This window comes from Trachurus trachurus (assembly GCF_905171665.1).
Source record: "Trachurus trachurus genome assembly, chromosome: 11".
Classification (NCBI taxonomy): Eukaryota; Metazoa; Chordata; class Actinopteri; order Carangiformes; family Carangidae; genus Trachurus; species Trachurus trachurus.
The window spans coordinates 12544900-12567010 of NC_139904.1; the positions used below are offsets into that span (position 1 = coordinate 12544900).

Below are 22111 nucleotides of genomic sequence, written 5' to 3' on the forward strand. Positions count from 1 at the left end.
AAGGTAACACATTACAAAGTACTTTGAATACACTTAACCTGGTGTTTGATCAGTAACGAGTTTGTATTTACATTCCCACTTAATTGCATCCTCTTGTGTCACATAAAGTTACAGCCTGTAGGCTACACTCCTTTTTTTAAACCAATAAACCGTGTACATGAAAGTTCCTTGGGTGTACAGATGAGAATAAACTCTACCACAAAACCAATGTCCATTCCTCAGAATTGTCTTTTGCACGTAATATTTCAACACTAACAGCTCATTTAGCACAGGTAAGGCATGATATGTTACTGTTCTTCTCTCAGGTAAGTGGAATAATACATCACCACTATGTTCAACATGGGCAAAATCAATTTCAATCACCCTAAAACACGTGAAGTCACTGTCAGAAAACTTTTTGCTCTCCTCTACTCACACACACCTGCGGCCCATTACGCTTTCACCTATATGCCCTTTCCCCAACATAATACCCCACCTAGTGGTCAAACACAAAACTACTGTATACTATACTATACTGTACTATACTATACTACTATACTATACTTTACTACTTCAGCATACTTGTAATTTCTTATCTTCATAAAGCAAAAATAACTTCATCCCTGATTAATTTCAAGTCCAGATTGAAGGCCTATATGATATATCAAGACTCCCAATAGTTTCCTTTCCTAGTATAGTCATCATTAGATCATACTCTATACATGCTCACAATCGTTTTACGCTTATACATAGGCTACTCATAATTTTATTTTGACTCTTTTTGTTATAATAAGGCACTTGCATTGCTTTCTTTTGTTGTTATTGTTGCTGAATTGTTTTTGAATCTTTGCATATCTTTATATTAATATACTGTAATTTCCCAGCTTGGGATCAATAAAGTCTATCTATCTATCTATCTATCTATCTATCTATCTATCTATCTATCTATCTATCTATCTATCTATCTATCTATCTATCTATCATTTTATATAGGTATTTTGTATAAGCCCATTAAGAGTTTTTAACCTTACTATTCTTGTTACATTTCTTTTTTTTGTAATTGTCCATGATTTTTATGGTGCGAATAAATTAAACTAAAAATTAAACTGGCTAAATGGCTCCAACACAGCCTATTCATAATAAATGTTGACGATCAGTTTTTAATGGTAAAGTTTATGCCATGGTAAAGTTTGATCCTCCAGCCAGTGCGGTAGAGAAAAATTACGCATGCGCACATGAGACCAAACAGCTCCTCATTGACGCATGCGCAGTTACAAATCGTCAGAAGCAGCAGCAGCAGCGGTAGCTCAGGTCAGTCGGTCCAGTCAGCAGTCAGTCATCCACGCATCTATCTATATTCCCCCTTTTCTTAAATTAGCCACTTTAAGCTTCGCGATACCGCCCCCAATTTCAGCGTCGGTACGGAGCCGCCAGGCCGGGACAGAGACGGAGAGAGAGGCCTCGGCCATGGAAGCGCTCGGACCCGGTAAGAGATTTAAAAAAAAAAAAAAAAAAAAAAAAAAAAACAGAGAGAGAGCGAGAGCGAGCGGCGGGAGCAGAGCAGCGAGCCGTGTGCTGCGTCGCTTCACTGGGGGCCGCGGCTGCAGCGAGGCCTCGACGCGCTGACGGGGAAAACAAACCGAGGCCCAGCCCGAGGTCTAGTGTGGACATGATGTGTGTGCGTATTTACATCGAACCAGAGCCACGTTTCTGTGGGGTTTTTTATCGGGTCTTTACGCTTTTGTTTTTTTTTTTATCGTTGTTTGTGTTTTGAAATATTATTATTCCTCCGGAGCGCGCTCTGCTCTGCTCAGCTCGGCTCTGCTCTGCTCGACTCGACTCGTCGTGTCGCGGCTGCATTGCATTGTGTGTGTGCGAGTGTGGGGATTTAACCAGGACCTTCCTTCTTCCTTCCTTCCGCGTCGTGGTGTGTTTACGTTGGTGTTTGTTCACGATGTTTTGGCGACAGAACCACTAAGATATTTGTTCTCGATACCAAACATCGAGGTCGAAATTTGATTCAAATGTGCCTTTTTGTGTTTATTGTCTTGTTTGAACCGTGTTACATTTGAGCCATCACCGACAGCAACGACGCGTCTCCGCGGTGGCTCGCCTGCCTGCCTGCCTGCCTGCCAGGCGGACGGACGGTCCAACATGACAGCGATGGGTGGTGGTGGTGGTGGTGGAAATTACAAGATGAATGTCAATAAAACCACATGTTACTGGCATTTAATGAACAAAACGTGCGTATTTTTTTTTTTAGTGGGCTCGTAATTTCCACTGGTGTAGCTTAGCTATATTGCGAGACTGTCATTGGTTTACGCGCTTTTCTCCTTGGGCAGCAGCAGCAGCAGCAGCCATGCGCCTGTGTATGTGTATGTGTGTGTATGTGAGAGCGAGAGCACACAGCGGGGATGGATGACGCTTTTATCGATCAGATCTGCAGTCCAGCTCCATATTATTCATCTCCTATATGATAACAAAGGCACTTATTTCGCCGCGGTGCAGCGATCTAATGGGGGTGGTGGCATGCAAGAGTACAGGCTGCACACACACACCTGCACACCAAGCGACAGATTGCGTTTCTATTGTCACAAGCACCACGCAAAATAGGTGTTTACATATATTTTTTTTCCTTTTTTCCCCTCCTCCTCCTCCTATAAAGGCGATGAATGAGGACTTGAATGCATCTCGCAGAGTAAATCGCCATTTTTCTAAGCTATAGGGAAGAAACTTTTTATTTTTGCCCACACAAGATCTTGAAGCAATATGTATTGTTTGTGTATTTGAACAACATTGTATTTGATTTTGCAGCATGAGGGTCTGAGAGGATGATTGGAGGCAGTAATATTGTACAAGCATCCACAGGTGTGTGAGGATTCATTGTCACATAATCAGTGCAGGCCATTAAGTTTGTACTGCAACAGCTGCTGCATTACAATATGGAGAAATTTAAACCCTTAAAACCATTTCAGCACCACTGAGCCACATTTCTTTGATATTAACATTTAATTATTTTATATGCACTTTTTTTCTTTGTATGTGGATGCAGATTTCTTTTCACAATCATTGTTAACACTGGGAATGATTTTTGTGGCCAGTGAAGGAGACTTTTGGGGGAAAAAAACCTTTGCAAAAGAGGTTTGTGATATTCATTCACACATCATAGGCATCTCTGTGTGCCTTAGTTGTGCAAACTTGTACATTTTAAGCATTGAGATATACATGTATAGATATTGTTGTCACAAATGCAGATTAGGTTACAACTTAAAAGCATCTGTTTAAAACTACACCTCTCAGGAATAACCCTCTGTGATACAAGATCCTGCTTTTGTTGCTGTTTTGACACTTTTATTTGGAGGTTTGTGCTCTGAAAAATGAGATTACACTAGTTTAGGATTCATCAGTTAAGTAGTACGAGAAAGGATGACGCTTGAATTGCGCCACAGCTGGATGGATGTCCTGTTGCGCTGTGGCTCAACAGTCGAGCTGCTTCTGGTGCAGTTGAAGGTGGTGGTGGTGGGGGGGTTTCTTCAGAAACATGCATTTTGTGGCTTTTGGCTTTGGTTGTGGCTCGAATTATTTAGGCAGCAGGGGCCTCGCAAAAGTGTGATGTGATGTACTAGGTCTGAGGCGTCTTCACAAAGCAGGAGGTTTAAAACGCTGTTCAGAAACAAAACTGAAAGAAATCAAAGGTTGGTGCAAATATAAATGGAGAGGAGACGAGTCCACTGAAGAGTGAGCTTGAGAAATTAATGATTATCCCAAATAACATAACTCTAGTTAATGAATATAGCACAAATGAGGGCAGGATTGTGGAGCGAAACACATCTAATGGCTTCATTTGATAATGATTTGAGCTGATTTGCATTGACGAGCGTCGCACTATATTTCCGTTTGTGGTCACGTAACGTTTACCACAGTCTCCACCGTCCAGTGTGTGTGTGTGTGTGTCTGTGTGTGTAGTACCTTTTTTTTAAATCCAGGTGATTTGCAGGTGTGGGCGTCAGTCAGTCAGTCAGTCAGCGTGCTCCCTGCTCAGCGCTGTTAGTCTGACTCATCACCAGGCCGAGCCATCATCCTCATGCTTTAGCTTTAAGCCCAGCTGTCTCCCAGCATGATCACACTGTGGTTACCAGGGACACACATAGCATTAGTGGGCGCCACAGCACGAGCAGCAAAATCTCACTCTGCGAATGTGAGCGGCGACACACGCTGCACACAATAACACAAATGGGGTTTTTAAACGTGGGATCGCTGAGGAGTAAGACGGTGCAAGGAGGAGATGATCTTCTTTTTTGCTCCTCTGAACATGTCAGCGGCCAATTTGGGAATCCAGAGACACACGAGCGCTCACATAGACTTTGTTTGCCTCCAGTGCATCTGTCATTTTCTGCGCCAGGAAAAAGCTAATTTCACTTCCTCTGCGACTTGAAGTAAATGTAGCCGCCTCACTTTAGAGCAGAGGCATACAATTATGGAGGAAGTGCACTTGAAGAGGCCGTTTAAAAACCGAGGCCTCTCTGACAGGTCTGCCCGGTCTCGGATCATATCCAGCTTTGTTAAAAAAAAAAAAAAAAAATGTTTTATTGATAAGTGGGGTCTGTCAGAGAGAAACCACTCCACAGACCAGATCAGATTGTCCGCTCAGTGATAATAATCAATAATGCATGACGGGGGGGGGGCTGCTAAATAGCCTTATTAAACACACAGTCGGTGTCCAAATGTAAATTTCTATCTTAGACTAGAGCCATAACGTTTTCAAAATACGCTCGTGAGATTCAGAAAGATATGAGACGTAGCTCGGGAAGGAAGTCGTTTTCCAAGAGGGGTCCCCTGATGGACATAATGTTCTTTTTACACTTTTATAGCTTTAATTTGTAATTAAGTTGTACTCTCTGATGTCACACAGCCTCGTTTTCTCCTATTAGAGGCTGTTGGTTAATTTTTTATGTCCGCCTGCCTGTGCCCATCTTTTCCCCATGACAGGTCCTGTCCAGGTTGGGGCTCTAAAATATCCTCATTTGCATGAATGTAGGCCAATGTGTGTGTGTGTTTTCCTTCTTATGTTGGTGAAGCAGCAGTGCAAAACACTGGATTGACCCAACGTTAATTCTCCAGTTAATTTACTTGCACACAACATACCAATGCTATGTCGGTTTTTGCGTCATATTATTTCTTTGGATTGATTAGAGCTGCTGGGACAGAAAACCAATCCACCATCAAGTGTTTTTGATAATGAATTTATCATTTCAGTCCGTTTTTTCAAAGCAAACAGCCTCCAGTTTGAGCTTCTGACATGTGAGGACTGCCTGCTTCTGTTTGTCACACATCATTCAAAGCTGAACGTCTTTGAGCTTTTGTCTGACAAGGAACAAAAGAAGACACTTGAAGATGCCATCTTGGGCTCTGGGAAGTTGTGATTGGCGTTTCTTTCGCTGTGTTTTGATATTCCTTTTTGGATAATTGTAAAAAAAAATAAAAAATAATAATGAGCAGATTAATGAAAACCTTCCATTTTATTCTCCGTTTCACTTGTTGCCGTTTTTGTTTGCCACCACCTGACTGAATAAACAAAACAACAAAGCGGGTAGCTCGGCTGTTTCATCTGTTACCTGATCGACAGAAAATAACTCAACAACTCCTCTTTTTATTTTTCTTTAAACAAAAGCAATCAAACACTTCTGTTTTGCAGCGTTTCTTTGTCTTCTCTGGTTATAAACAGGAGTTTATTTGGGTTCTGGACATTTATCAGACTAAACAAGCAGCTTGAGCTGTTTTCTTCACCTCCTCCTGTCTAGGCTGAACAATAAATCGGCTTATCGAGAAAATAACTAACTGATTAATTGATAATGAAAACCTCTGGGGAGGGTGTGGTGGCGGCGCTGAGAGCAGAGAGTGGACGGACGGAGGGGCCGTAGAGGAAGGATGTGATCGGGCATTTAACGCTGAAACACTCACCCACAGCGTGGTGGTGGTGTGGTGGCAGCTGAGGAGGCTATATATAGGTACCGCTCTGTTTTTGGTGAAAGTGGAAGAGGAGGACTTGAACTCACTTTAGCTGCACACACACACACACACTCTGGAGTAAAAGCCTTTCTGTAGCTACCACCTGTACACGCAGTTGGTAGAAAAACACAACAACTTGATCCACAGAATGCGTAACTTATTGAATTCTGTGTCCCTAAAACCACAGGAGGTGTTAAAAGTCTTAAATTTGAATTCAACAAATGTCTTAAATCTTTTTAAAATCCTGTCTTTGCGGCGCTTTTAGAGGCTCAGGATGTTTTTTTGTTTTTTTTGGGTAACTGATTGCATGCTGCTGTCACGCATCTGTAAACTTCAAGTGGGATTGTTCCAAGGTTGGATTTAATTAACGGCTGTGACTGAATTAATAGCTGCGTTGATTTAATTAATCATCATTAGGATTTGTTATATATTGCTGGGAAAAGCTGAAGACGCGGGTGATATAGTGATAATAAACGCTTTTTGTGGCTGTGTTGGATTGAAACAGTGATACTAGAAATGAAGATATGACCAGGTTTTGACTCAACTAGCCTATATTGTTGTTTTTGTGGTTGTACTGTTGTGTTAAACTGCATTTTTATCTTTTTATTCCCACTGTTCTGTACTGAATCCTATATATAAACTTAATTTCCCTGCCTCTAATATATCACATCAATACAAGGTGCTAATATGGAGGAGAAAATGAATGTGGCTGTTTAAGCTGCTGCACACTTGAGGTGTTGTAGTGCACACACACACACACACACACAGCGTTGTTGTGGAGCTACACGGTTTGCAGCTACAGCGTCGAGCGCACAGCACTTTGTTGTTCCTCCTACTGTCAGTAACAAGGCCAGTAGGGCGAAGTCGACTGAATCATCAGATGGTTTTAATCCAAGTCGTGACAAAGAGCAGCAGACGTGCAACAAATGGCTTCTTCTTATGTGTCATAAACAAAAAAGCTGAATGGCGTTTTAATGAAGGTAATGGTATGTATGTATGTATGTATGATGGAGGAGGAGGAGGAGGAGGAGGCCTGACAGGGAGGCAGGGGAGGTGGTGGTTTGGGGCCCAGGCGACATGAGGGCACGTTGGGAAAGCGTGTTTTCAGGAAGCGATGGGGAGGGTCCTGATTGTCTGTGCTCTCGCGCTTCACTTGCTAACTGGAGCGTGTGGGTGCAGGGAGTTCAGGAGGACCCCCGCAGTCTCTAAGCTGAGCCCTCCACTGACAAAAGCTCTGAGCAGCAGCAGCAGCAGCCTCCTCCGACCTCCTTTGACGCCACCGACTCGATTTATTCAATATTATATTATTATCTCAACTTCTATTTGTACCCAGATCGATATTGTTTCCCGTCAAACATCAGTTTTTCTACACGTTTTTTCTATTTTTTTAATAGATTTTGACAAAGCTTAACGTAAATATGTAACGTCGTTGTGAAAGGGGATGAGTCATTATCAGGTTCAATGTAACTAGAGGCGGCCCGAGGTCATAATTACATGTGTTTTTCTTTTTTAAACACATTTTATTGTTTCTAAAGACAGAGACGATACAAAACACAAAACAAGATCCCCCCCACCTCGAACCGTCAGACAGCACATGCTATACAGAATTAGATGAGAAGAGGTGCAAAATAGTCAAATTGGCCAAGACAATAATAATAATAATAGATAGCTTTATTTTACAGACTCCAAGTCCAATAATGATTAAAAAGAAACAGGAAACAGATTACTAACAGACAAACAATATAGACAGCACACTGTCTGTCCACACACAAGCTAAAAACGCTGCAGTAATAATGACATAATGATGACAAATATATTTTTTTAAAAGAAAGAAAGAAAAACACAGTTGTAGTTTGTTTCCAGTCGGCGGTATGTAATCATGAGTCGAGGGTAACCCGTCATCAGCACAGCAGCCTATTATACTCTGTGTCCCTCAGTTTGACGGTTGTAAAGGGGGACGTCCTTATTCCATTCAGAAAACTGTCTGCCCATCAATCAATCAATAGCAGGTTTGTCAGATCTGCAGGTATATAATCTAGGAAGGGTGTCCAAACCTTTAAAAATAATTCGTACTTACCCTTTAAAACAGCTTGTAACCTTTTATATGTGATGTTTTGTGTTGAAGACGTTGCTTTGCCTCCGTTGCGCTGCAGCTTTATTATGCTGCTCAGACATCATCACACCTATGTTTTGGCACCTGCACGTGCATATAACTGTATGTGCATGTGTATGTGTGTGTTTGTGGTTCACTGTGTGTGTGTGTGTGTGTGTGTAACGGTAATCCCAGACCTCCTCTGCGCGGCACCCCCTCCATATGGCCCTGCTGTCTGCCTGTCTGCGAGGAGCCACGGCCTTTTGTCTGGGCGTTCGGGGTGGGTGCCCCCCGTGTGTCTGGGTGGAGCTGGGGGGGGGGGGGGGGCCGGGGGGGCGGGCCGAAGGATAATTGGAGGTCATTGTTCCGCCGGCCCCCTCGTTGACCCATGTAGGTCAGGGGGCCGGAGCTGCGGATCAATCAAAGCGTGTATGTGTGTATATATGTGGGCGGCGGCTATTTCAGTGCATTCAAGCAGGTGTCACTGACGAGATGGTTTGCAACAAGCTTGGCGTTACGCCGCGCCCATTCATCTTTTTAAATCTGACATTTAATGGAGAGAGTGAAAGAAAAACAGTCGACACCCGACCCCACCCCCACCACCCCAAAAACCGCGCTTCATTTGAAACTCGGTTTGTGGATCTGTGCAGGAAAACAACTCTGTAATGACCGGTAAAAGTAAAGCTAGTTAAAGTTTTGATATTGGTTGCAATATCAATAAATGATCATTAAAACTCTGAGCTGGTGCAAATCATTGATTTCCATGAAGGGAAATCGTTATGTAACAGTTGTGATGCTGCATATGAATTATAACCCCCTCTCCTCTTCCTCTTCCTCTTCCTCCCCAGGCCCGCCCGCCCCTCCCTCTCTGTTTCAGCCTCCGCGGCGTCCCGGCCTCGGCACGGTGGGGAAACCCATCCGGCTCCTTGCCAACCACTTCCAGGTGCAGATTCCCAAGATTGATGTCTATCACTATGATATCGACATCAAGCCTGAGAAACGGCCTCGGAGGGTCAACAGGTAAAACACCACACCAGTTTGGTTTTGGGTTTTTTGTCAAAATTATTTCAGGTCTTTTTTGTTGTAAATGTTTGTTGCATCTGTAGCAGTTAAAAGCACAAACTGCCTGAGGAGGAACTTGTCTCCAATGTGCAGGACAGTTAGGAGTAGGTTTGTTACCTTTAATTGTTGGTGCAAGCTATTTTTAGAGCGGCGGAGCAGAGCCACGAGCTGCTCAGAGCTACGGAGGCTAATGGGATTTCTTGGTTTCCCTCATCAAACTCATCAAATACACAATCCAACAACTCCAAAACACTCTGGTGGACAAGTTGTGACCTGAACATTCATCACGCTATGAGATAATAACAGAATGTTACGATATGGAGTTGTTTTCGAGGTAATTTCATGCAAAACTGCTGATGCTCGTTGCCTTCAGGGGCAGTTTTTCATCAAGCAGTCTCTGCATTTACCTTATTAACAACTTTGTCTGTTAACGTTCCGTTATTATCTCATAGCGTTGTGAATGTGCAGGTCACAACTTGTCCATGAGAGTGTTTTGGAGTTGTTGGATTGTGTATTTGATGAGTTTGATGAGGGAAACCAAGAAATCCCATTAGCCTCCGTAGCGTAGCTCTGAGCAGCTCGCGGCTCTGCTCCGCCGTTCTAAAAACAACATGCACCGATAATTAAAGGTAATGAACCTACTGGTATGACTATATGGATTATGGCAATGAGCCAATTTGCCAAAATGTTGAACTATCCCTTTAAGATCCTAGTAAGAGAAGCAAAGTGAAACTGCGCCTGTTTGTGTTTGCATTGTCTCCTTGTATTCTTGTGTGTGTGTCTCACCACCCTGTTGCCTCTTCCTATCAGGGAGGTGGTGGACACCATGGTGCGGCACTTCAAGATGCAGATCTTTGGAGACCGGCAGCCTGGCTACGACGGGAAGAGGAACATGTACACAGCACATCCACTGCCGATTGGAAGAGACAGGGTTGGTGTCTGAAACAATGAAACGCTCAGATTCATTTCTTTGAGAAAAAGAAAGGGAAAAAAAAAAGTGTGAGCTTCAAGGATTTATGAAGGGACAAACGGTTTTGTATTTAAGACCGTATACTGAATGATTTCATACGTAAGGAGGTGACAGACGTATGAAACTGTTTATTGGATTACGTTGAGCGGACAGACGATGTATATAGATTTGTGATTGGCCAGCTGCCAGCTTGAATTCCAGATTAGCCCCGAAAATCTGGAGCAATAATATGAGATTTAATGCTCCTAAAAGAAGAAACAACTGCAGACGCTCTAAAGCTGTAATGTTTCATTAACCTGTTCAACCTTTTGCTTTCGTGGGAAACAATTTTGACGACATGAAAATTAGTTCTCAGCTATTGAAGCTAGTCCAGCTGCTTTATTATGGGCAGTAGATGCTTTAATCACAGAAACTAGTGTCTGACCTCTAGATAATTAATTTCTCTCTTGCAGCAGTTTTCTCTTTCTACTCTGAACCTAAACCAAAAAAGAAAAACAAAAGAATATTAATGTTAAGACGCAGACGGTTTGAATCTGATTGGAGCCGTTCCTTATTGTGTCATTTGGTAAATTCCACCAGACAGCAAACGTAAGCTTTGATTACTAACTATAGTGAAGTAATAGTGACCAGAGTGAAGTGAAAATAAAGCTTCCTTGTTTAAGAAAAATCTGCATCTTCAGCAAAAAAAAAACTGTACACACTGTACATGCAACATTTAAAACAACCTATCCATAATTTCTACAATAATAAGAATGACATAAGAGAGTTCAGTATGTATTTGTTTACACACGTGGGCACTAATGAAATGTTTGAATGCTGCTTCATTCAAAGGCAAATCGATTCACCAGAGATTGTCGGTCCTCTTTGCCCTCGACCACTTATCTCAGTCCGTCACCTGTTCTTCAATCAATTTCTCCTCGCACATCTTTTGTCTGCCTCGCTCCCCTTTTGTCCTCCCCCCCTCTCTCTCCGTCCTCAATTCGCTGACGCTCCCCCTCTCTCTCTCCGTCTCTAGGTGGATCTGGAGGTGACGTTGCCTGGCGAGGGGAAGGATCAGACGTTCAAGGTGTCGCTGCAGTGGGTGTCGGTGGTCAGTCTGCAGATGCTGCTGGAGGCGCTGTCGGGTCATCTGAACGAGGTCCCAGAAGACTCTGTCCAGGCGCTGGACGTCATCACGCGGCACCTGCCTTCCATGAGGTTAGCTCCGTCCATCCACGACGCATCGGCCACGCGCTGACAGCGTTATTGCTTTTCAGCTTTAATTTGTCTTAATTTCCTGCCGTCAGACGTCTCTCTACCTGATCAAATTAAAATCTAACTCTATAATAGGTTTGTCTCTCCACAGTTCATCACACTGTGATTGACTCACTCACATCAGCTTTTGTAACGTTTAATAACGCGCTCTGCTTTGTGACAGATTTGAGATCTAACTTAAATTAATCTTCACATCATCTGTTTTTACTTTTGCTTACAGATTAGTTTTTTAATGTGTCGCTGTGTGTGTTTGACTGATTTCCCTGATATGTTACATTTGCATTGCTTGTCATTCAAAAGTTGCTTTATTCAAAATTATTTTTCACGTTATGCCATAAAATCTAAGTTAAAGCATATTCTTGGGATTTTAATCTTTGTCCAGCTCCTAATAACTCCCACACCCTGATCGATAATCAATCAACATAAAGTCAAGCAACTCTGAAGCTGTGGAATTACAAACGTTTCAGTCATCAGTCTTTTTGAAATAAAAAGAGAAATGATGTTGGGGACGATGGTGTCGGTCACTGACTCTCTTTATGTGCGCACACAGGTACACTCCAGTGGGGCGTTCGTTTTTCTCCCCTCCGGAGGGTTACTACCATCCTCTGGGTGGGGGCAGGGAGGTGTGGTTTGGTTTCCATCAGTCTGTCCGTCCTGCCATGTGGAACATGATGCTCAACATCGACGGTAAGAGGAACAATCAACTTCACTTCCGTGTGTGTGTGTGACTCGTCTCTGAATCCATTCATAAGATCAACGAAACACATTTGTATTAAAGCAGAAGTTAGCGGAATATTTGTGTTAATATAAGTCTTAAATAGTTATATCTTCCGATGGCAATCATTTATATAGAGTGTTTGGTCCAAAACACGGGTCTGTCAGTCACTCTGCTCTGCTGTAAGCCGAGGAGAAAACTTTCCTTGTATCCTACAACCTTTATCCAATGAGGAGAGAGAACGGCATAAAGGGGCGGTCCTCTCTGTGTGTGCAGCCAAGGGATGCGCGTGAATGTGGTGACGTAAGGACGAGGGCGGGGACTGCTAACTCCATCGGCTGACAAGAAGTTAGCCAAAACGACCGGATCGCTTACTTCTGCTTTAAGTTTTAATACCAGAGTATTAATTTGTTGGAGAGGCTGCAGCATTAGACATGAGATTCATGTGTTTTCTTTGCACTCGGTCAATTGATTCTTTATTCTGTGACACGTCTGATATTTTGGATATATGATCAGTGAAGAGTCATTCGGTGGCAACATGACTACTGATTCTACCTGGTGTTGAAATGAATGAATGAAAGATAACATTATCAATCAAAATAAACAAAATTATCAAGTTATCCACTATGTTTTCTTTTGGAGTCTGAAAAGCCTGTTGCTACAAGTCGTCTTACTTCTCAAGAATCTCAAGACTTTACTGGATATATTTCGCTGTTCCTGTAGCTGGAACAGCCACCACCCCCACCAACGCAGCTACCTGGATTTTCTTTTTAACACAGGACACTGAAGACAGTTTCTGAGTGAGTAAGTGAAGGTGCAGTTGAGACGTCACGACCAAATCGCTGTGACAGAAACTTGATGTGCTTTTAAAAAAAAACTGTTAATCTTTTGAGATGAGGAATTACAGTCCCATCCAAACTCTGCCTGTGATGTGACACCATCCTGAACTTATCTCTCCTTATTTAAGATATTAATTTGTGCTACAGGCAAATAAGTGATGCATCTCTTTTTCTTTTTTTTTACCCGCCACAGTGTCAGCCACCGCTTTCTACCGTGCTCAGCCTGTGATTGAGTTCATGTGCGAAGTGCTTGACATCCAGAACATCAACGAACAGACCAAACCACTGACGGACTCCCAGCGCGTCAAATTCACCAAGGAGATAAGAGGTGGGCACTCGTCACAAGTGCACACACAGCACACACTGGGTATGTGACTCGTTATGCCTTGGATTTACACAGAAGGGGGAGGGCGAACGTTAACACACACACATGCGCACGCACGCACGCACACAAACCTGTATGACTCAGTGTGTATCAGTTCAGCACAGAGATTACATGTAGGTGTGAGCCTGCCAGGCACACGCATGTTTGTTTTTTATGCAGTGTCAAAGAGCTAAAGAAACTGCACCCACTCCTGTCACATGCTCTCACTGTAAACACACTGTACACACACACACACACACACACACACACACACACACTAACAGAAACTGGGGAGTCTCAAAATGTTTGAGTTTAATTAAATGTAAAACTGCATTTTGTTGAAAGTAGCCTTTTTTTGTCTGTGTTGATATTATTGTTAACTACACAAAGAGCCTCCACTGTAACTGTACTAACCCTGCAGGAGCCACTGGTGTCTTCAGAGTGCATAGTTTGAATCGCAGAGACACTTTAACTGTTTGCCGTGTCCGTGTGGTTTGTTTGTTTAATTGAGTGATGACAAATGTCTGAGAGGAAACGGCAGAGGGCTGTAAAAACCCCTCGACACAGCAGCGTTTCATCTTTTTTTACAGTTGTTTGTACAAATCCAAGTTGCTTGATTTCTTCTTCCTTTTTTTTTTTTTTAAAGATGTCAGACTTTTCCGTTAGCGGACATCGTTTCCATAACAGAGTTTTCTTGTGTGTTTCGAGCAGGTTTGAAAGTTGAGGTCACACATTGTGGTCAGATGAAGAGGAAGTATCGTGTGTGCAATGTCACACGCCGACCCGCCAGCCACCAAACGTGAGTGCCATAGTAACACCCGTCAGTTTTGTGGAGCCTCACTCACTCTTTTCTTTCCATATTGTTTTTTTTAAAGAGGAACTATGTAAATCCAGTCACTTTTCCGCCGTTTTACTAACACTCCTCTCGGTCATGTGCATTTGTTTACAACAAAGCCGGCGAGAAATCAATCAATAGAGCGGTAGATAACGTTATATATCATATACGATGTTACGACATGTATATTTGTGTAGTTTAAGCTAATCGTAAACAGGAGATGTTACGGGGCAAGTTTGGTTTTCAGCCAAGAAACGCAATAAGTGACACGCACGACACACGTGGAAGGCAGAGAGCCTCGTAACAAGTTAAGCCATTTATTAAACCATCACAATTACTCGAAAGCTGTTTAATTAAGGTAAAAACGTTGCATAGTTCCTCTTTAAAACGTGCTCACGTCGACGTCTGTGGTCTTTTCTCACATGTCCCGTTGGTTCACAGGTTCCCCCTACAGCTCGAGAACGGCCAAGCCATGGAGTGCACAGTAGCTCAGTATTTCAAGCAGAAGTACAACCTGCAGCTCAAGTATCCACACTTACCTTGTCTGCAAGTGGGACAGGAACAGAAGCACACCTATCTTCCCCTGGAGGTCAGAACCAGGCTGTTTTCATACTTTGATTTATTTTACTTTGATGTCCACCTGCCATGTTTCTTTTTTTGTGAGTGGGATTTCCTGCTTTCCCTCTCATCTGATTGATTGATTGATTTTTTCCTTCTTGCTCTGCAGGTCTGTAACATCGTAGCAGGACAACGCTGTATCAAGAAACTGACAGACAACCAGACGTCCACCATGATTAAAGCTACGGCTCGCTCGGCCCCCGACAGACAAGAAGAGATCAGCAGACTGGTGAGAAGTCGTTTACCTCTCAGGGCAAGAAAAAGACACGAGAACAGCGAACGTTTATAGGTCCTCCTCCCTCTCTTTCTTCCCCCAGGTCAAAAGCAACAGCATGGTCGGGGGCCCGGACCCTTACCTGAAGGAGTTTGGCATCGTTGTGCACAATGACATGACGGAGGTGACGGGCCGTGTTCTCCCTGCGCCCATGCTGCAGTATGGGGGCCGGGTGAGTACAGACACAGGCAGGGACTGTGGCAGGGTGAGTACTGGGCAAGGGGCTGCACTCTGGGGGCGCGAATCTGACCGGGGGTACACACACACACACACACGGGGGGAGGGGGGGGGGGGGGGGGGGTTCATCAAGGAGTGAATGGTGGGAGATGAAGGGGTAAGATCCAGGTTCACGAAGGTCGTTAATCAGAAAGATGAGCTAAAGCAGCGGTGTGGAACTCATTTTAGTTCAGAGGCTACAAACAGCGGAATTTGATCTCAAGTGGACCGGACTAGTAAAATAATAGCATGATAACCTATAAATTAAAAGAAATTTTAATTTTTCCCTTTGTTTTAGTACATTTTAGAAACGACCTGAAATTTCTTGATACAAATATGTGCGATTTCAACAAAATTATGCCTCTTCTGTCTTCTATGTAATTTTCACACTTTGCAAATTCATCCTGGGGGCCGAATTGGACCCTCTGCCGGGTCAGTTTTGACACCCCTGAGCTAAATGATTATTGATAATAGGATATAGTTTAATTAGAAATTGATTAAGCAGTGGATTTTTGAGCTAATTTTGTTAATTTTGGCATGAATTAATATTCAGAAATGTTTCAGAGGCTGCTTTCTGATGTGAGGTTTATATTCCCATTTCATGCAGGATTAACGTGAAATTTAATTGATGCGATTTATTAAGCTGACGACTGTTTATACAGCTTTAAAATATGCAGACCTGAAGGATCTGGAACTTGCCCTTTGTTTTTAATCCTGCGGTGCACCTCAGCAGCGTGTTAGGCTTATTTATTTATTTTTTTACAAAATACCTTATCCTTTCACCGGCACTGCTCATGAGCATGTAAATGATACGATGCCGCACACAAGACGAGGCCTTGGCTTTTCTCTCGTCACATTCAGCGGTGTCGGTGTAGGTGGAGGAAACGTGCCGAGGAGCTGCTGAGGTTCACCCTCTGAATCTCAGATCAGCCAATCCAGACTTCACACACACACAGAGGGAAGTGCTAACATTATTTTTTAGCAGATCTGTGTAAACCTTGAAAGGCAAACGTTTGCATCTAGCCCGCAAACACAAGATGTATCTGGGAAAATCTTTTATTGATGTGCGTTTTAACACCTTGTTATAAGATGCAAGAGGCTGAATTGAGATTCAAGGATTGTGTGTGAAAGGGGGGAAAATATGGATGTGTTGCCAACCAGAGGACGATAAGACTCATAACCCCCACCGCCAGCATCAAAGTAAAAAAATCTGTCTGAATTCTTTCGAGTCGATCTGACTTAATCTCACATCTACAAATCAAAAGGTTAATATGAATACTACAGGGGCTGGAGTGTAACTCTCCAATCAGATGCAGCGTTTAATGATTCTGCAAAGACGAGATGAAACTTTAATGATCCCTGTGGGGAAACCGGCTTCGTGTTTGGCGGCTGCTCTGAACCTCTCTGAAAGTTGTTCCTTCAGAATAAAATCAGAATCTCGCCCGAGGGGGGTAAGAAAAACAAAAAAACACTTAAATCCCCACTATTGGCTGCATGAACTATGTGCTGGTTAATTTAAGATCCTATCACAGCACTCTCTCTCTGAAAGGCTTGGCCACTTGCCTGCTGGGATATTGAGTCTAATCGGCTTCTGGTGAAATGCCTTTAAATGTAGACTGAGAGCTTTTCCCATTTCTGTGATCACTCGGTGTGAATGAAACATACAACTCTCACTTTTCATTTTATTCAATGGCATGCTGATGATGATGTCGATGGTACATACAGTCGCTTCAAAGCGGGCCGCTCCCTGATGAGACTGTAATGCACGACACGTCGAGATGGGAAAAGGCTGCAGTCTGTTTTTACTGTGAAACAAACATATGCACTGTTGTTGACGTGTTTTCCGTAATTGACCGTCATTTTCTTGAGGTCGTTTGAAAATCCTGCACCTCTGATCACTTTTAAGACTTTTGAGCCAATCTCGTAATGAGATGGAGAAGCTCTTAACTTTTCCTGGCACACTCCGGCAGTTCATTGTGGTCACTCGTTTTTGGAGAACGTAAGCTCTTAATGGCCTTTGGCAAATCTCGTTAACTTAACTGAAAGCCATTGCCCTTTTGAATTTGTATTCACAACCAAACTCCTTTGGATGTAGGAGCACTCACCTAATGATGTCGCTATGAGAGAAGGTGCAATCCTCCTGTTCACCGTTCATGTCAGGCTCTCCTGATATGAGAGGCTATAAATCAAGATTATATGTCTGTGTGTGCAATAAGATGGTGAGCCTTTCTGTTGTAAACAAGCCTCAGTCACTATGGGTGTCATGTGCAGAATATCAAACCTGTTTAAAGGGATTGCTCAACATTTTGGCAAATTGGCCCATTGCCGTAATCCCTATAGTCATAGCAGTAGGTTTGTTACCTTTAATTGTTGGTGCAAGCTATTTTTAGAACGGCGGAGCAGAACCGCGAGCTGCTCAGAGCTACGCTACGGAGGCTAATGGGATTTCTTGGTTTCCCTCATCAAATACACAATCCAACAACTCCAACGCTCTCATGGACAAGTTGTGACCTGCACATTCACCACGCTATGAGATAATAACAGAACGTTGCGAGACAGAGTTGTTTTAGAGGTAAATTCATGCAAAACCACTGATGCACGTTCCTGTCGCAGGCAATTTTTTGGCAAGCAGTCTCTGCATTTGCCTCAAACTCTCGTAACGTTCCGTTATTATCTCATAGCGTGGTGAATGTGCAGGTCACAACTTGTCCACGAGAGCGTTTTGGAGTTGCTGGGTTGTGTATGAATTTGATGAGGGAAACCAAGAAATCCCATTAGCCTCCGTAGCGTAGCTCTGAGCAGCTTGCGGCTCTGCTCTGCCGTTCTAAAAATAGCTTGCACCGACAATTAAAGGTAACGAACCTACTGCTAAGACTATAGCGATTATGGCAATTGGCCAATTTGCCAAAATGTTGAACTATCCCTTTAAGGCCTCTATACAAAAACCAAAACGGTGTGAAACTAGCTTTTCAATATGTTTACATGACTGTGTTGTAATGCACAGTCTGACTGTGTACAGGGGGGCTGGGTGGGGTTGTTAACCATCTTAGGCCCATTAAAGCACGTACACCTCCTATTTACTGCTCTTTTCTCCTTAAACTATAGTATCAGCACTTTCTAAATACCAGTCTTTGTGTCAATCACTTGGATCGATACACCAGCATTACAAGTTGGGAAGGATTTGTAGCGGTCTTACTGTTTCTCTGTGGCCCAGTGCCACTTTCTCTCTGCGTGTTAATTGATTGATTCACATCCAGACTGTTTGTGAGTGACGTCCAGAGTCGCTTCATTCAGTTTAACGTCCATATCGGCTCCCGTGGGCGCTGTCACAGCCAATCAGAGTGGCTGATTCAGAGGCTCGGCCTGCCGCCTCAGCTCTGTACATTTACATTTAGTCATTTGGCAGAAGCTTTTATCCAACATGAGTCACAAGTGAAGGACATCAGTGAGCTGCAGTGCTACATCTATTTAATAAGTGCAATGAAATAAAGGAAGTGCATAGCAAGGGCTTTTTAATCTCGGTATTTTGGAAAGGAGATTCTCTGCGTTTACCCAAGGTAAACCAGAACAGGAGTGTTTCATTGTGAGCTCAGAGTGAGGAGAAGTTGGTCTGAGTTTATCGTGTTGACAGAAAACACAAGGACATATTTAGAGCATCAGAGGCTTTGGAGCTGATTTTTCCAGCAGCAGGCGAAAAGCAACCCATAAACACTTCTCCAGATATGGAGCAAACTCATTAACTGATGCAGACAGAAACTTTTAAACACCTTTTTATGAGCTATGGTGTAAGACGATTAAAGTGATTGACATATATAATTATCTGAGGTTGTTCTGATTCTGAATATGTAAAACTTTTACATGTTTTTTTAGTAAAAACGCAAAGGCACAAAACACACACACACAACAAAAAGTCTTTATCATGGGCCTAAGAGGGTTAATGCATTGTGTTAATCTGCAGGTGGAAGGAAAGTAAGAATGTGGGTTGGGCTGTAGCACCTTTTGTATTGGTCCATCCAACCGGAGGGTTGACTAAGAGAGTAGGGACTCTCTCCACAGAATAAGACCGTGGCCACGCCCAACCAGGGCGTGTGGGACATGAGAGGGAAGCAGTTCTACGCCGGCATCGAGATCAAGGTGTGGGCCGTGGCCTGTTTCGCCCCACAGAAACAGTGTCGAGAAGACCTGCTCAAGTGAGTCACGCCGTCCCGTTGTGTTGTTGAGACTCGTCTCTCAGCCTTATTTTGCACCGTGCCGTGACATTTTTATTAGAGTTCAGTCACTTAAAACACACTTACACACCTTGTTGCGGGAAGGTAGGGATTGTTGGGATTTGTGGTCCATAGTGAAACATCTGGGCAGCTGCTGGATGCATTACAGTGGAATTTGTTGTAGTCACATTATATTTATTATCATAAGGATGACATCTATAATTTACCGCATTTTTTGTTGTTATTTGCTTTGCACCGCAGCAAATGTTAATTTAACAAGAAAAGAAAAATCTCTCAATTTTGAAATAAGTTAGTCAATGAAAGTTTGAGTTCACTAACTTGATTTGTTAAAGCAGAAGTAAGCGATCCGGTCGTTTTGGCTAACTTCTTGTCAGCCGATGGAGTTAGCAGCCCCCGCCCTCGTCATGGATCTATTGGTCCTCGTCCCTACGTCACCACATTCACGCGCATCCCTTGGCTGCACACACAGAGAGGACCGCCCCTTTATGCCGTTCTCTCTCCTCATTGGATAAAGGTTGTAGGATACAAGGAATGTTTTCGGAAGATATAACTATTTAAGACTTATATTAACACAAATATTCCGCTTACTTCTGCTTTAAGATTTGTCTTTAAAAAACAGAAGCATGTGACCTTTTTCTCTATTAAAATATCTGCCTGTGGCTTTATTATTTTTGGGCCAAGACCAAAGTCACACTTTAATTGATAATATTTCTATATAACTCTTGTTCTCTGCACTGAGATCCACCATGTAAATACAATGATCTTGCACATATTTAATGAATCTGAACATCCCTCTGTTTGTTTGAATATTTATTCTGGTGCTTTATTGAGCTGACAGATTTCTGATCCGTTTCTAACGCTTTTCACCAGGAGCTTCACCGACCAGCTGCGAAAGATCTCCAAGGACGCTGGGATGCCCATCCAAGGCCAGCCGTGCTTCTGTAAATACGCCCAAGGAGCCGACAGCGTGGAGCCCATGTTCAAACACCTCAAAATGTCGTATGTAGGGCTGCAGCTCATCGTGGTCATTCTGCCCGGAAAAACACCAGTTTATGGTAAGAAACGGAAACTGAAGAAGGTCTCGTACGTACGTTGGATCGGCAGGCTTTGTGTTCTCTGTGATATTGATCTCGGCCGTCTCCATCTTCAATCCCACAGCTGAGGTGAAGCGGGTGGGCGACACTCTCCTCGGCATGGCCACCCAGTGTGTGCAGGTGAAGAACGTAGTGAAGACGTCCCCCCAGACCCTCTCCAACCTCTGCCTCAAGATCAACGCCAAGCTGGGCGGCATCAACAACGTCCTGGTGCCTCATCAGAGGTCAGCGTGGGTTTAGTGGTTTCCTCCTTGTGCAGACGGGAGTCAGGAATGCTGGAGATAACTTAGATGCTTTGTTAATATACAGGTTCATCTCGATAAATTAGAAACGTTTATTCATGTCAGTAATTCAATTCAAAAAGTGAAACTAATACATTATATAGATCCATGACACACATAATGAAACATTTCATGTCTTTATTTTTTAAATTTCTTTTAATTGTAAAGATTAAGGCTTCACATTTAATGAAGACATTAAAATTCAGTGGCTCAAGAAAATTGAATATTACAAAAGACCAATTAAAAAAGAATTTTTAATATGGAAATGTTGTCCTTCTGAAATAGTATGTCCAGCTATATGCACTCAATACTTGGTTGGGGCTATTTGATTACTGGAAATTGACTTTTCCATGATATTGTAATTTATTGAGATGCACCTGTAAATAGATCCCTGGAAATCGCGAGGTGTAGGGTGATATCTGAGCCAAAAGTCTGAATCTGCATAATATTCATATAAATTTAGCAGTTCTTGGCATTTACTCAAGTCTGCAGCTTCTGTTCTGAGAATCTGGGAGTAAATATTTCCCTGGCTTTTAATTTTGTAGAATCATAATTTGATCTTTTTTGTTCCTGACACAAGTTTTTCTCTCTCTGTGCTCGCTCTCGGCGCAGGCCCTCTGTGTTCCAGCAGCCCGTCATCTTCCTTGGTGCCGACGTGACACATCCTCCGGCCGGCGACGGGAAGAAGCCGTCCATCGCGGCGGTCGTCGGCAGCATGGACGGCCACCCCAGCAGATACTGTGCGACGGTGCGGGTCCAGACGTCTCGACAAGACATGTCCCAGGTAACTTTTAAATTAGTGAAAGTTTGCAGAGGCAATTAATTAACTCTAGTGATTGGCAGAACATTGGCTGGGATCTCATGTAGTAATAAAGCTCTGAGCTCCAGGATCTGTCATATTTGTCTTATGAAAGTAAATTAAATCTCTTGGTTTTAGACTCTTGGCCAAAAAAGAAAGACATATGGATTTTCATACTGTTAATAATCTTATAAGTTACTGCTCACTGCTGTCACGTTTAGACTAATTATCAGTTAATATAATTAAGTTGGGGCTTTTAATTAATGAAAATATTTGATCTCATAAGTGTCTGTAGTTGATCACAATTAATGGCAGATTTTGCATTTGTTAAAAATTAACATTAAAGAGGAACTATGCAAGTCCGGTCGCTTTTCCACTGTGTTGCTAACCCTCCTCTTGGCCAAGTGCATTTGCACAAAGCCGGCGAGAAATCAATCAATAGAGCGGTAGATAGCGTTTTATATCATATACAATGTTACGA

General features: G+C 43.0%; 1 protein-coding gene across 9 annotated transcripts in view; it reads left to right on the forward strand.

The window, feature by feature from the left end:
- The first annotated feature begins 1286 nt into the window (after nt 1-1286).
- ago4 (argonaute RISC component 4) overlaps nt 1287-22111 on the forward strand; it is a 28292-nt gene continuing 7467 nt past the window's right edge. For 2 of the 9 annotated variants that reach the window (XM_083982630.1, XM_083982632.1), the window contains exons 1-14: nt 1313-1465; nt 8929-9100; nt 9953-10073; nt 11128-11309; nt 11917-12053; nt 13114-13287; nt 13996-14083; nt 14561-14708; nt 14847-14966; nt 15055-15216; nt 19269-19417; nt 20327-20511; nt 20615-20774; nt 21444-21615. In XM_083982630.1, the coding sequence (XP_083838756.1) occupies nt 1447-1465; nt 8929-9100; nt 9953-10073; nt 11128-11309; nt 11917-12053; nt 13114-13287; nt 13996-14083; nt 14561-14708; nt 14847-14966; nt 15055-15216; nt 19269-19417; nt 20327-20511; nt 20615-20774; nt 21444-21615 (1989 nt within the window). In that variant the 5' untranslated portion in view covers nt 1313-1446. Of the gene's footprint in view, nt 1466-8928; nt 9101-9952; nt 10074-11127; nt 11310-11916; nt 12054-13113; nt 13288-13995; nt 14084-14560; nt 14709-14846; nt 14967-15054; nt 15217-19268; nt 19418-20326; nt 20512-20614; nt 20775-21443; nt 21616-22111 lie in introns of all 9 variants that reach the window. The other 7 variants (XM_083982635.1, XM_083982638.1, XM_083982636.1 and 4 more) reach the window with 7 other exon arrangements.